We start from the raw sequence: 12,516 nt of genomic DNA on the forward strand, positions 1-12,516 counted from the left end.
ACCATTGCATTGCTTCTCTTCTCGCTCTCATTTGCGTATGTTAGCCACCATATATGCTTAGTGCTTGCTACAGCTCCACCTCATTACACCATCCATTCCTATAAGCTTAAATAGTCTTGATCTCGCGGGTGTGAGATTGCTGAGTCCTCGTGACTCACAGATTCTACCAAAATAGTTGCAGGTGCCGACGATACCAGTGCAGATGACGCAACCGAGCTCAAGTGGGAGTTCGACGAGGAACGTGGTCGTTACTATGTTTCTTTTCCTGATGATCAGTAGTGGAGCCCAGTTGGGACGATCGGGGATCTAGCATTTGGGGTTATCTTATTTTCATTTGGATTTGACCGTAGTCGGTCTATGTGTGGATTTTGGATGATGTATGAATTATTTATGTATTGTGTGAAGTGGCGATTGTAGGCCAACTCTCGTTATCCCATTCTTGTTCATTACATGGGATTGTGTGAAGATGACCCTTCTTGCGACAAAACCACAATGCGGTTATGCCTCTAAGTCGTGCCTCGACACGTGGGAGATATAGCCGCATCGTGGGCGTTACAAAGCGCTCCTGCTCAAGAGGTTCCTCAGGCACGATGAAATCCTCGTTGCCGAGGCTTTCCTCATCCTCGGAGAGCGGACGATAACTAGCGTCCTCCGAGTCATTGGGCATGGCCTGTTCATCGGGGCTAACCTGCCCGCTTTCTTGTTCCTCCTGTTCGAATGTTACCTCAACAGGGTCTTCATTGTTTTCGGCATCATCCGGAGTATTATTTTCTCCGGTGCCAGTATTGTTTTTCTTTTGAACGACGTGACTTAGAGCGGCGCCAAGGAAGCCGGCGTTTGTGCTGTGTCTCAGGAGATTTATTCTCAACTGGATTTTCTTTGTCATCGTCGTTGGTTGCTTTGGGTGTATCCATCATGTACACATCATACGAAGAAGTGGCCGTCCAGCGTCCAGTAAATGGCGGGTTTTGGTTTTGCTCCTCATCGGCGGCGTCGTCCATACTGTCGATGTCTTCGGAGCCGTAATCAAGCATGTCAGTTAAGTCCTCGACAGTGGCTATGAAGTGGGTGGCGGGTGGGAAGCAAAATTCTCCATCATCAGCCCCTAGTTCGAACCATACATAGTTCGGCTGTGAGTCCCCCACCAAGGACAGGTTTTTTAATGAGTGTAGCACATCGCCAAAGGGCGAGTGCTGGAAGACTTCTGCGGCGCTGAATTCGAAGATCGATAACTGATCAAGCTCGGCGTCCGCGGATGCACATGGTTCGGAACTTATAGCCGGAGACGAATCTGGAGTTCGGGTGACACATATATCATGTGAGGTTAAGTCTATGTGCGGCTCCAACGCCGCGGAATCTGTAACCGCCGTGGCGGGGTTGAGCTTCCCGTCCTCGGATGGCGCGGTCTGCTCCGGATCTAGAGCCAGAGCAGTTACGGAAGCTATCTCCTGGATGCGGTCCGATGATAGGTTTAAGTCATGTTCATCGGGGCGACAAGGAGAAGTCGCCGCGGTCTCAAATCCGTCGAAGATCAAGTCTCCACGGATGTCCGCAACGTAGTTCAAGCTTCTAAATCTGACCTGATGGCCAGGGGCGTAGCTATCGATCTGCTCCAGATGGCCAAGCGAGTTGGCCCGCAGTGCGAAGCCGCCGAACACGAAGATTTGTCCGGGGAGGAAGGTTTCTCCTTGGACTGCATCATTGTTGACGATGAAAGGGGCCATCAAACCTTTTGGGGACGGCACAGCGGAACTCTCAATGAAAGCACCAATGTCGGTGTCAAAACCGGCGGATCTGGGGTAGGGGGTCCCGAACTGTGCGTCTAAGGTCGATGGTAATAGGAGACAGGGGACACGATGTTTACCCAGGTTCGGGCCCTCTCTATGGAGGTAATACCCTACTTCCTGCTTGATTGATCTTGATGAATATGAGTATTACAAGAGTTGATCTACCACGAGATCGTACTGGCTAAACCCTAAAAGTCTAGCCTGTATGACTATGGTAATGAGTATCTCCCTCCTCCGGACTAAGTCCTCCGGTTTATATAGACACCGGGAGGATCTAGGGTTACACAAGGTCGGTTACAAAGAAAGGAATCTACACATTTGATTGCCAAGCTTGCCTTCCACGCCAAGGAGAGTCCCATCCGGACACGAGTAAAGTCTTCGGTCTTTGTATATTCACAGCCCATCAGTCCGGCCCATGGCTAATAGGCCGGACGCCCGAGGACCCCTTAGTCCAAGACTCCCTCAGTGGGCTACTCATCTGACAAATACTCCGAACTTGTTATTGGATCCACACCCGTTCAGGTACAACAGCCGCCTTGTACCTCTCGTTCTACAAATTAACATTATTTCTAATTTTGAAGATGTTTGTTCGTCTGTCATTCAGAAAATGATTCCGACAAGCTTGACCCCGAAACTACGCATAGTGAAGGACTTGGCACTAGAATCTATCGGCCCCAACCTGGATCAAGTTGTCAGTTTCCTTAGATGCTTTCCGTGCCTGGAGAAGCTATAAATCGAGGTGATGTTCCTTTCTTGTTAAATGTTAACCATAAGGGAGTTCAATTTGTGACACCTTTTTCCAAGTTTACAATGACAATGTACTACGATTTCTGAAGGATTCTTTTGGAGGATTTGAGTACATACATGCCGCCCCATATTGGTTGCTTGATCCATATGGTTACAATCAATAAGCATTTCTCCTTTGGATTCATCTGTACTAGTTTTCTTAGGGAACTTTTTATCCACTCCAACCTCTTGTGAAGAAGGCTACATTTTTATAGAATGTAATCAAATGCCCATGTTAATCATGTCAGATCAAAGATGGCATGTTAGTGCATTTTACAAATCCTGTAAACCAAATAGGCCTATAGTAATGTTCAAAACTGCATGTAGACACTAACACGTTTTCTTCTTTTGCAAATAAGATTAGGCCCAGTGGTGGATAATGTGATGCAATATAACAATCACGTCGAATGCCTAGATCTGCATCTCTCAAAAATTACTTTGAACTCCTACCGAGGGACCTTACCGGAGATTATATTCGCCAGGTTCTTTGTTCTCAGAGCAAGGGTGCTGAACGAAATGAGGTTTGCCCTACATTTATTTCGCAAAAATGAATGGTTTGTTGATCAGCGCCTGCGGCAGAATGGAATAGGCTCCAAAAATGCTGAACTTCATTTTGGAACTTCAGATGACAGAGTAATCGTAAGTCATCGTGTCAACCCCATACATGACTTCTCAGTGGCTGACCCCTTTGCAAAAATTGTGAGGTTTCGAAACCAGTCTTAGATGTGGTAATATTAGTTTGAACCTCTATGATATCCATGTTCAGTGGATCAGCGCGAGCGTTTGCAGCTGATGAGCTGAATTTCATTTCTAATATCAGTTTGAACCTTGTAATCTTCGAATTTGAGCCATATAACTCTGGAATTTGAACCTTGTAATATTTTGAGCTTTTGTGGTACAATCGTTGAAATGGCATCGTATGAGACTCATATGTTGGTAGCACTATCTTGACCTTAATATGCAATGGTCTTAGATTTTATTAACCATTCTCGAATCTGTTTATCTTGTCGATCTCACAGGACACGATCTGTATAGCTAACTCGACTGCGATCTTTGACATTATTGCACACAGTTGGTTTCTTCCGCCGTGTGTCATGTAGAGCGCAGAATTAATTATCGCACTCGAGTGTCCATCAGCACCCTTCTGTGTAACTTTGACCTCATCACCCACGGGTAAACTTATGACCGAAGTCATTCCACACACTTCGTTTTTACAAAGCTTTTTGCCAATAAACGCCCACGATTTGTCCCTCTTCTAGTCGACGCGTGGACAAACTAGCCGGGCGGGAAGCTTGCGCGGTAAACAACACGGTAGCGTGGGAACAAACTCACCGACGATACATTTGGCACCTCTTCGAGCCCACACATGTCGTGCGGTGTTGTCAAGCGTGCACTGGAATCCTCCGCTATGAACGCCGTGACAAGACGTGATGATTACAGGCCGGCCGGGCCCCATTTATTACAACGGCCATTTAACCCTCCCCACCATTGCAAGAAGCACACCCACCACGAGAAATTCTTAGAGGGTATCCTGCGCGGCTCCAATGGCGCTCCGAGCGGCTGCCGACGACGAGCAGCAGTTCACCATGCGTGTCGTGGTGGACACCCACAGAAGGTTCATGGACCTCTCGGTGGTGTACACCAATGACCCGGTCTGGGTGGAGCACTCCATCCAGATCATGGAGCTGTTGCTTGCCGAGGAGAAGTACAAGGTGGTCGGGTTCGACCTCGAGTACACCCGCGCTCATGCCGGGTCTCGTCCCAAGGTCGCCATCGCCTAGATGTGTGTGCGCCACCACGTCCTCGTCTACCACTACTGCCTGGCCACAAGGCCTTGCGAGCGTTTCGCCTGGTTTGTCAACAGCCCCCACTACATGTTCGCTACGATGGACGTCACCAACGATGTAAAGGCGCTCGAGAATTCGGGCATCGCCTGCCAGAATCTTGTCGACATCCAGGGCCAATACAAGATCTGGGGCAGCAAGGAGCATGAGAAGGACTCACTGGTTCACCTCGTCGAGGCCATCATCGACCCCTACTACAGAGACATGAAGGATTTGTGCAACAAGGACAAGCATGCCTGGCACTCGGCCTAGATGGAGAAACTCGACAAAGCTCACGTCGTGTATGCGTCCAAGGAGGCATACACGAGCTACGACATGTACAGGCGGATCGTTGACATGAGGAAGTGCCTCCTTCCCCAAAACGGTCAGGGATCCAGCCGGAAGCAGAGCAATGGCAAGCGTCATCGCAACAATAAGTAGATGATTAGATACTCGTTTCTCATAGTTTAGTATGCATGTAATTGCTTACGTTGGTGTGTGGAAATGTTATGTGTGTAGTCACTTGTGTAATTGTATGCTTAATTTCGTTATGCAATGCTGTCTTTTTAAGTATATATGTTGATGCTCGGTAGACAGAGCGTATATGTTGTGCGGACAAAGAAAATCACTTCGCTCACGGACTAAACAATGGAACCCGTCGGTGATGTTTTCATCAATCACTCACAATTGTATACCAGGAATCGTTTGCTCACAACACATATGGCTTGTTAGCAGCAATCATCTGTGTTGTTATCGGTCTTCACACACGTTTCCGATTACAGAACTGTTTGCCGCGTATCACACACATCTTGTTAAGTTGAACCGTTTCTGTTCTCTTGTCTCAACGCAAACAGATCATCCGAGTGAACTACATGACGTATATCGCACACACCTTGATCTGGCTGACCGTTTCTTTTGTGTTGCCTAATCACAAACGGTTCATCCGAGTGAACCATATGTTGTACATCGCACACACCTTCATCTGGCTGTCCGTTTCTTTTGTTCCTCCTCATCGCAAACAGTTAATTGAACTAAACTGTATGCCCTGCATCGTACACGCAACTAAAATCAGAACCGTGTTTGATGCATCCTCCATCACAAATGATTTGCACCATTTTGACAGTTTTTTACACCATCGTTTGCGATTATTGCATCACATACAGTTTCGTCGAAGGGTCTCTGATCGTAGTGTCGCGTTAGGAGCATCCTGCAGTAGTGAATGTGTGGATGACATCTGTCCGAACGGTGAGCCGACACGTGGTTCCTCTGGCCATTGAGAATTTTACACGTGGAAAATCCCCATTGGTCCGGGCTGTTAACGGGTTATCGAATCCAAAACCGGACCCGATAGCTTAACAGCGACCCGTTACGGTAGATGCCACGTGTCGGTTATCCTTGATGAAAGCACTTCCATGACGCGCCATTTATCGTCATGGAAGTGGACACTTCCGTGATGATAATTTTCGTAATGTCATGGAACACTTCTACGACAGAACAGGTATGACTATCTTGATTCTATCATAAAATCGTCATGGATGTACATGCTTGCATGACAGAAAACGTGACCTACTATGACAAACATGTATCATCACGGAAGTGTATTTTTTTGTAGTGATGTTATGATCCGCATACCCCAAGGTGACAATAATTGGGATACTTTCCGGTGATTATCGTAGTTTGAGGAGCTCATGTATTCACTATGTGTTAATGGTTTGTTCCGATTTCTATTAAAAGGAGGCCTTAATATCCCTTAGTTTCCATATGGACCCCGCTGCCACGGAAGGATAGGACAAAAGATATCATGCAAGTTCTTTTCCATAAGCACGTATGACTATATATGGGATACATGCCTACATTATATTAATGAATTGGAGCTAGTTCTGTGTCGCCCTAGGTTATGACTGTTATATGATGAATACTATCCAACAATATCACCGATCCAATGCCTACGAGCTTTTCACATATTAATCTTTGCTAAGTTACTACGGTTGCTGTTACTGTTACAATTGCTACAAAATTACTACGGTTACCGTTACCGCTACTATTGCTATCGTTACTATTGCTACCAAATTATCATACTACTGTGCTACTAATCACTTTGCTGCAGATATTTAGTCTCCATGTGTGGTTGAATTGACAACTCAACTGCTAATACTTACAAATATTCTTTGGCTTCCCATGTGTCTAATCAATAAATTTGGGTTGAATACTCTACCCTAAAAAACTGTTGTGATCCCCTATACTTGTGGGTTATCAAGGGGGTGCGGCCGACCGAATGAACCGGGGAACTGGGAAACCCTAACCTTGCTCTCTGCCAGTATCTCTTAAGGTTGTAACTACTCATGCCATTAATTTAGATCTAGACTATGTAACTGCAGATATGACTTGTGGCCTTCCATTCCACATCTTACCAAGGCGATAAAAGGGGAATATTCATAGATGGTGTCACGTTGCAATAAACAAAAGGTTTTATGGTTGGTGGTGAAATCTGATTTAAGAGTGGTACAATGTTTTGCATGCAGCATGCAATGTTCGCTCATTAATGACAACCCATATTAAACGGTATTTATATTGTTTTCCTTGAAAGAAGAATGACATTGGTTTGTGCTTTGATCGATGGCACACCGTCATATGGTACATATTAATGATAAATGCCAGACATTGATGTTGAAGCGGTAACATCTTCAAAATCCTGCATAAAAAGGAAATTTACATTGAGCGAATTCCCTATGACACAACAAGATAGAGTGATGCCCTTGCTAGCCCCAAAACATGATCCATGCCTTATTTGATATGAAATGTAACTTGTATGCCCTATATGACACTATGGTTGGTTTGCTCGTTAAGCGGCACGTGAAAATAGGGAATTGCCCGTCTGGTCAAGTTTAGGTCTATTTTTTGTCCTTGTGAGGGTTCTACACACAACAATAGTACATTTTCACTTTGTTCCAATTGTCGTCATTCCCTTAGACAAGGTCTTAAAATGGAGAAGAATTGTGTTAACTAATAAAGAGTTGTCAACAACTAAGCAAGTATCAAGTAAATTTGGGAGGCAATCAACCACCACCGCCGCCGCCACCGCCAACAAAATAACAACAACTCGGCCATGAGAAGAATTTCACTGGTTCATAGGGTGATAACAGGTCCACAAGTTCAATACATCAAAATCCATGTGCGTCATAGCTTAAAGATTGTGTTCCGTACTTTTTCTTGCAACCTTCTTCTATCATTTCAATGAATGTATTGTAAATATGTAGTATGTACCACTGAGGTACTAACAATAATTGAATATGAGCATGCTTAATAATATTTCTCACAGCTGTGCCTGTCATCTTGAAATATTATGGCCATAAATAATTATGTTCATTAAAAATTTAAAGTAAAATAAAAAATAACAATATGTTATTTTAAAAAATGTGTAGATCCACCCTTAGGGGAAATAACGTTAAATGTCATCACCATTACCACATGTCTCTAGAGCTCAAGATCGAGTGGAAACGAACTTTCCCTAGAATTTCTGAATAAAACCCTAAGAAAACCATGATTTGCCCACGTTCGACTTTAGGGTTGGTTACGTAGGGCATACTCTTGGGGAGAATTGTCCCTAGAGTTTTCGCCCTCTTAGGGTACCTTAGCCTAGGGATTTTTCCAGATTTTAGAAGCATCCATCTATTGTACTTTCCAGACATCTACCCCGTAGTCGCTCGTCTGCACGGGTGCCTAAACCGTGCGAGCATCTACGCCTCCTATGAACCATGCCCGCCTCCCGCATGTAAGAGCCATGCTCACATCCCCGCCTCTGCAAGAGGTTGAGCCACGCCAGGCTCTGACCATTAGATCTCCCCTAAGCACAATCATCGTCCATCGTCGCGAGGATCCATACCACCACTACTATCACTGTGAGGGGATGGTTGCAGCCACAACCACTCATCAGGTTTTGACTTTTTGCATGCAATCCCTGTATGTGTGTGTGAGAGAGAGAGAGAGAGGCAGAGAGAAATGGGATAACAAAACATACGGTGGTGTCATGTAGGGCATACAAGTTAAAGTTGATACCAAATAAGGCATGGTTCATCTTTCAGGGCCACCAAAGGCACCACTATATATTTCTAGTGTTAAATGAGGAATTCTCTCATTTTACATTTTAAACGTTCATGATGTGGGCTTATCGGGGGCACCCCCTCCCTGAGGTGATGTAGGATATTTGTGACGAAGGATCTAATGAGAAGAAGGGAAGTAAGGGTAAGCTAACCAATGACATTGATGAGCTGGTGGCGGTGAAGTAGCACATGGCATCCAATAGATAATGAATGCCCCTAGGACTTAGAGAAAGGTTGTGCTCTGAATTAGCAACACTAATGGGTGACGGCGAATCTGCGTCCGGCAAGAGGTATGTTTTGAGCCAAAGGGGGATTAAGGAGACAAGGCACCGACGACAAGAAGGAGGCTGTCTCATTTACATTCTGTACGTTCATGATGTGGGCTTACCAGTGGCACCCTCCCCCACCCCTGAGGTGATGTAGGATATTTGTGACAAAGGGTCCCATGAGAATGGAGATAAGGGTAAGCTAACCAATGGCAATGATTTGGTGGCAAAGGTGATGTAGAATAGGGCATCCAACGGGTAATGAACGTCCCGTAGGACATAGAGAAAGGTCATGCTCCGACCTAGCAACACTAGTGGGTGACAACGACTCTACATCGGGCAAGAGGTGATGTGAAAGGTCGTTCTCCAACCTAGCAACACTGACGAGAAGAAGAGGGAAAATAAGGGTAAGTTAACCAATGACAATGATGAGATGCTGGCGATGAGGTAGCACAGGGCATCCAACAGGTAAAGAATGTCCCATAGGACTTAGAGAAAGGTCGTGCTCCAACCTAGCAACACTAATGGGTGACAATGAATCTACGTCGGGCGAGATGTATGTTGTGAGGCGAAAGGAGACTAAGAAGACGAGAAGCGGAAGAGGAAGGGCCGAAGAGGAGAAAGGAAGGAGGAGTGAGGTGGGCAGTTGATAGGAGAGGATGGAGGAGTCACGGGTAGCATGGAGAAACAAGACGATGACAGTGCAGGGGAGTTCTGGCACGCAGGGGCAGAGGCACTCAGTCCCATTTTTCTTTTGGCTTTTGATTTTTAATCTTTATATCTTTGAACCAAAAGTCTAAATTAAGTTTCATTTGGATATTCCTGTTTCTTGTGACCAGGGCGCTCAAATAAGATTCGTTTTGAATATGCTTTGACGAGTTTTAAAGAAATCGTTAAGTTTCAATTGTTGAACCTTGATGCAAGTGAACAATAAATACTTATAACTTGGTATGAGCGAGCGAAGAAAACTTAACCTTCAAAACCTAAAACTTCAAAATTTGTGTGCCCCGTGCGAAATCCAACGAGTTTGCGAAACGCGAGGCAATCAGCCGGCGGGCACGACTGGGCTCATGCGTGTCCCTACGAGTTTCCGTGGAGCTGGTCATGCCATAGTGCTATATTGTGAGGGCAGCACCCTACTCGTGTACACATAGAAAAATAATAGATTGGGGTTCAGTGTCATTCAAAAGTCTATACTTTTGAACATGAACGCTACTTATATCTACTGATAAATAAAGATCTCTTTAGCGACTCGTTTTATTGTGCTTAACCCATGCATACTCTTTGATCTAGAGACTAGAAAATGAATTCCACGACCAAACAGCTCCGCATATACGTGCTTAAACAGCCCAAAGGGGCAAAAGCCCAACGTGATTATACTTTCTTTTCCAGGGACCAACGTGCTTATACTTTGCGGAACTAAAGCTTCTGTAAACAATTCAGTATTTGGGGGCAAAGCATTGCCATCTTTGCATGGTCTACGTGTAAATCCAGCCAGCGCTCGTGATTAACAACGCAAAATCTCAGAATTAATTATATGGCTAATTATCGCACGACTGCACGTGATGCCCCCTCCCTCTGCGCCACCGTCAACACGCAGGCAACGTACGTGAACTACGTAGCACGATCGATCTTCTATTTTGGGTCGTGTCACTGAACGGATTCCTCTTGCGGTCAGCGCCGATTGCGCTGGATTCGCTGCGGTAGTTTGTTTGGGTAAGATCAGATCACACGTACAGTACTTATCCGATGCTGGGGTCCTTTCCTCGAGCGCGGATCTGTTTCCTCTGCGGAACAAACGTATCAGAGGATATGGAAACGAACTACAACAACAAACTTCTTGGACCTGGACTGCACCCAGTACGACTACTGCTCACGCTCATATGCGGAGATCTGGTACGTACTACTAGGTAGGTACGTGCCGTCACAACTCACAACAACACGCGGCGACTTGATCCCACGGACGCACCGATGGTTGACTCCGGCGTGGCCATAGCTCTCGGCGTGGTCGGGTTCCTCGTGGTGGTGCTCGCGATCGCCTGGGCGGTGCGCTGCGCCGTCGCCCGGCGCCGCGCCGAGGAGGCGAAGGAGGCCGTCGGCGTCGGCGTCGGCGCGGGGCTGCTGGACAAGGAGGCCGTCGTCGTCGACGTAGAGACCAAGCGCGAGGAGCCGCTCTGCGCGATATGCAAGGGGCCGCTGGCGGCGGGCGGGGGGAGGTGCCGGCGGCTGCGCGCGTGCGGCCACGTCTACCACGCCGAGTGCGTCGACCTGTGGCTCCAGCGGAAGCCGATCTGCCCGCTGTGCCGGGCCGGCGTCGTACTGTCGCGGACGGACATCGTCGACGCCATCGTGTGAGCCGTCTGCTCAGGTCCTCGGGGCGGCGCGGCGCGGTGCACGGGTACGTGCGTGCGGTCTGCGCCGCCGTACGTCCTTCTGCAGCCCGCGTACACGGCCGTGTCCTCATCCGCGTGCGTGCGTTGGGGAATTTTGCTCCTGACAAAGGAAGACATACTAGTAGTTTTGTGTATTCGGAGGGAGGAAGATACTGTATTTGTTTCGTTGGTTCGCTTGCTTGTACTCAAGGATACGTACGAGCACTTTTTACTTTTTAGTGCTTTCTGACAAGCATTATCTTACGGAAACACTAAAAATCTGACATCAGATTTTTAGACATGCCAAATCTAGCATTTTTCATGACAATTTATATTGGTGTGATGATGACCAATTTACTCCCTCCGTTCCAAAATAGATAACTCAACTTTGTACTAACTTTATACTAAAGTCGAATATTCAATTATGAGACACCCGGTCAAGAAATAATTCATAAAAAATAAATAAAAATAAAAAAAATCCAAATTTTTTGTGCATGGTAGATAATTTGGTGTGTGAGGTGCGCACCTCACAAAACAAACAAAAATCCAGCCCATAAAACAAAAAAGCGGCCCATTTTGAAAATACATATTTGTCTTTTCTTTGAACACCACCTGTGAAGTAAAATGTGTGTGCGTGTTTACAGAAAAAACAATTCTTTTGCGCTGTAGAAAATGGTTTGTTTGAAACGGCCACCATGGTGCTCGTGCACAACTAGCAATTTTTGCAAATAGTTGTGCTATTTGGCATAGCTCGCTAGTAGTTATAGCTAAAGCTATTATTTTGTAAGTGTGTATGGACCAATAATAGCTTGTAATCATTTGGACCTACAAATTTAATCCAAACGGTCAGTTTTTTTTTTGCCAGAAAACTTCCGATCTATTCATCAACTGTTAAGGTAGTACAAAGAACACTAGAAGTAAAATTTACATTCAGATCCGTAGACCACCTAGCGACGACTACAAACACTGGAGCGAGCCGAAGGCTCGCCGCCGTCATCGCCTCTCCCTCGTCGGAGCCGGGCAAACATTGTTGTAGTAGACAGTCGGAAAGTCGTCGTGCTAAGACCCCATAGGACCAGCGCACCAGAACAGCAACCGCTGCCGATGAAGAGAAGCATAGACCAGAAAGATCCAACCTACAAACACACAGACGTAGACGAACAAAGACCGAATCCAGTCGGATTCATCGAAGACAAACGCCGACCGGATCCCACGGGATCCACCGGAAACAAACCTCCACACGCCTTTCGACGATGCTTGAAACATCACCGAAGACAATCCAAACGGCCAGTTATTAAATGAAATAACATGAAAAATCCAATCCTTCGCATGAAGTTATTTTATCTTGAAGTTTTGGTGGGATGGCAACTCCTTGAACGCAA

General features: G+C 46.1%; 1 protein-coding gene across 1 annotated transcript; it reads left to right on the plus strand.

Moving 5' to 3' along the window:
• Positions 1–10,311: 10,311 nt before the first annotated feature.
• On the plus strand, positions 10,312–12,305 carry LOC109767693 (RING-H2 finger protein ATL72-like). Its single transcript, XM_073495948.1, has one exon. The coding sequence runs from the start codon at positions 10,734–10,736 to the stop codon at positions 11,115–11,117; it is 384 nt and encodes a 127-aa protein (XP_073352049.1). The 5' UTR covers positions 10,312–10,733; the 3' UTR covers positions 11,118–12,305.
• The last annotated feature ends 211 nt before the right edge of the window (positions 12,306–12,516 follow it).

Source organism: Aegilops tauschii, chromosome 3 (assembly GCF_002575655.3).
Source record: "Aegilops tauschii subsp. strangulata cultivar AL8/78 chromosome 3, Aet v6.0, whole genome shotgun sequence".
Taxonomy (NCBI): domain Eukaryota; kingdom Viridiplantae; phylum Streptophyta; class Magnoliopsida; order Poales; family Poaceae; genus Aegilops; species Aegilops tauschii.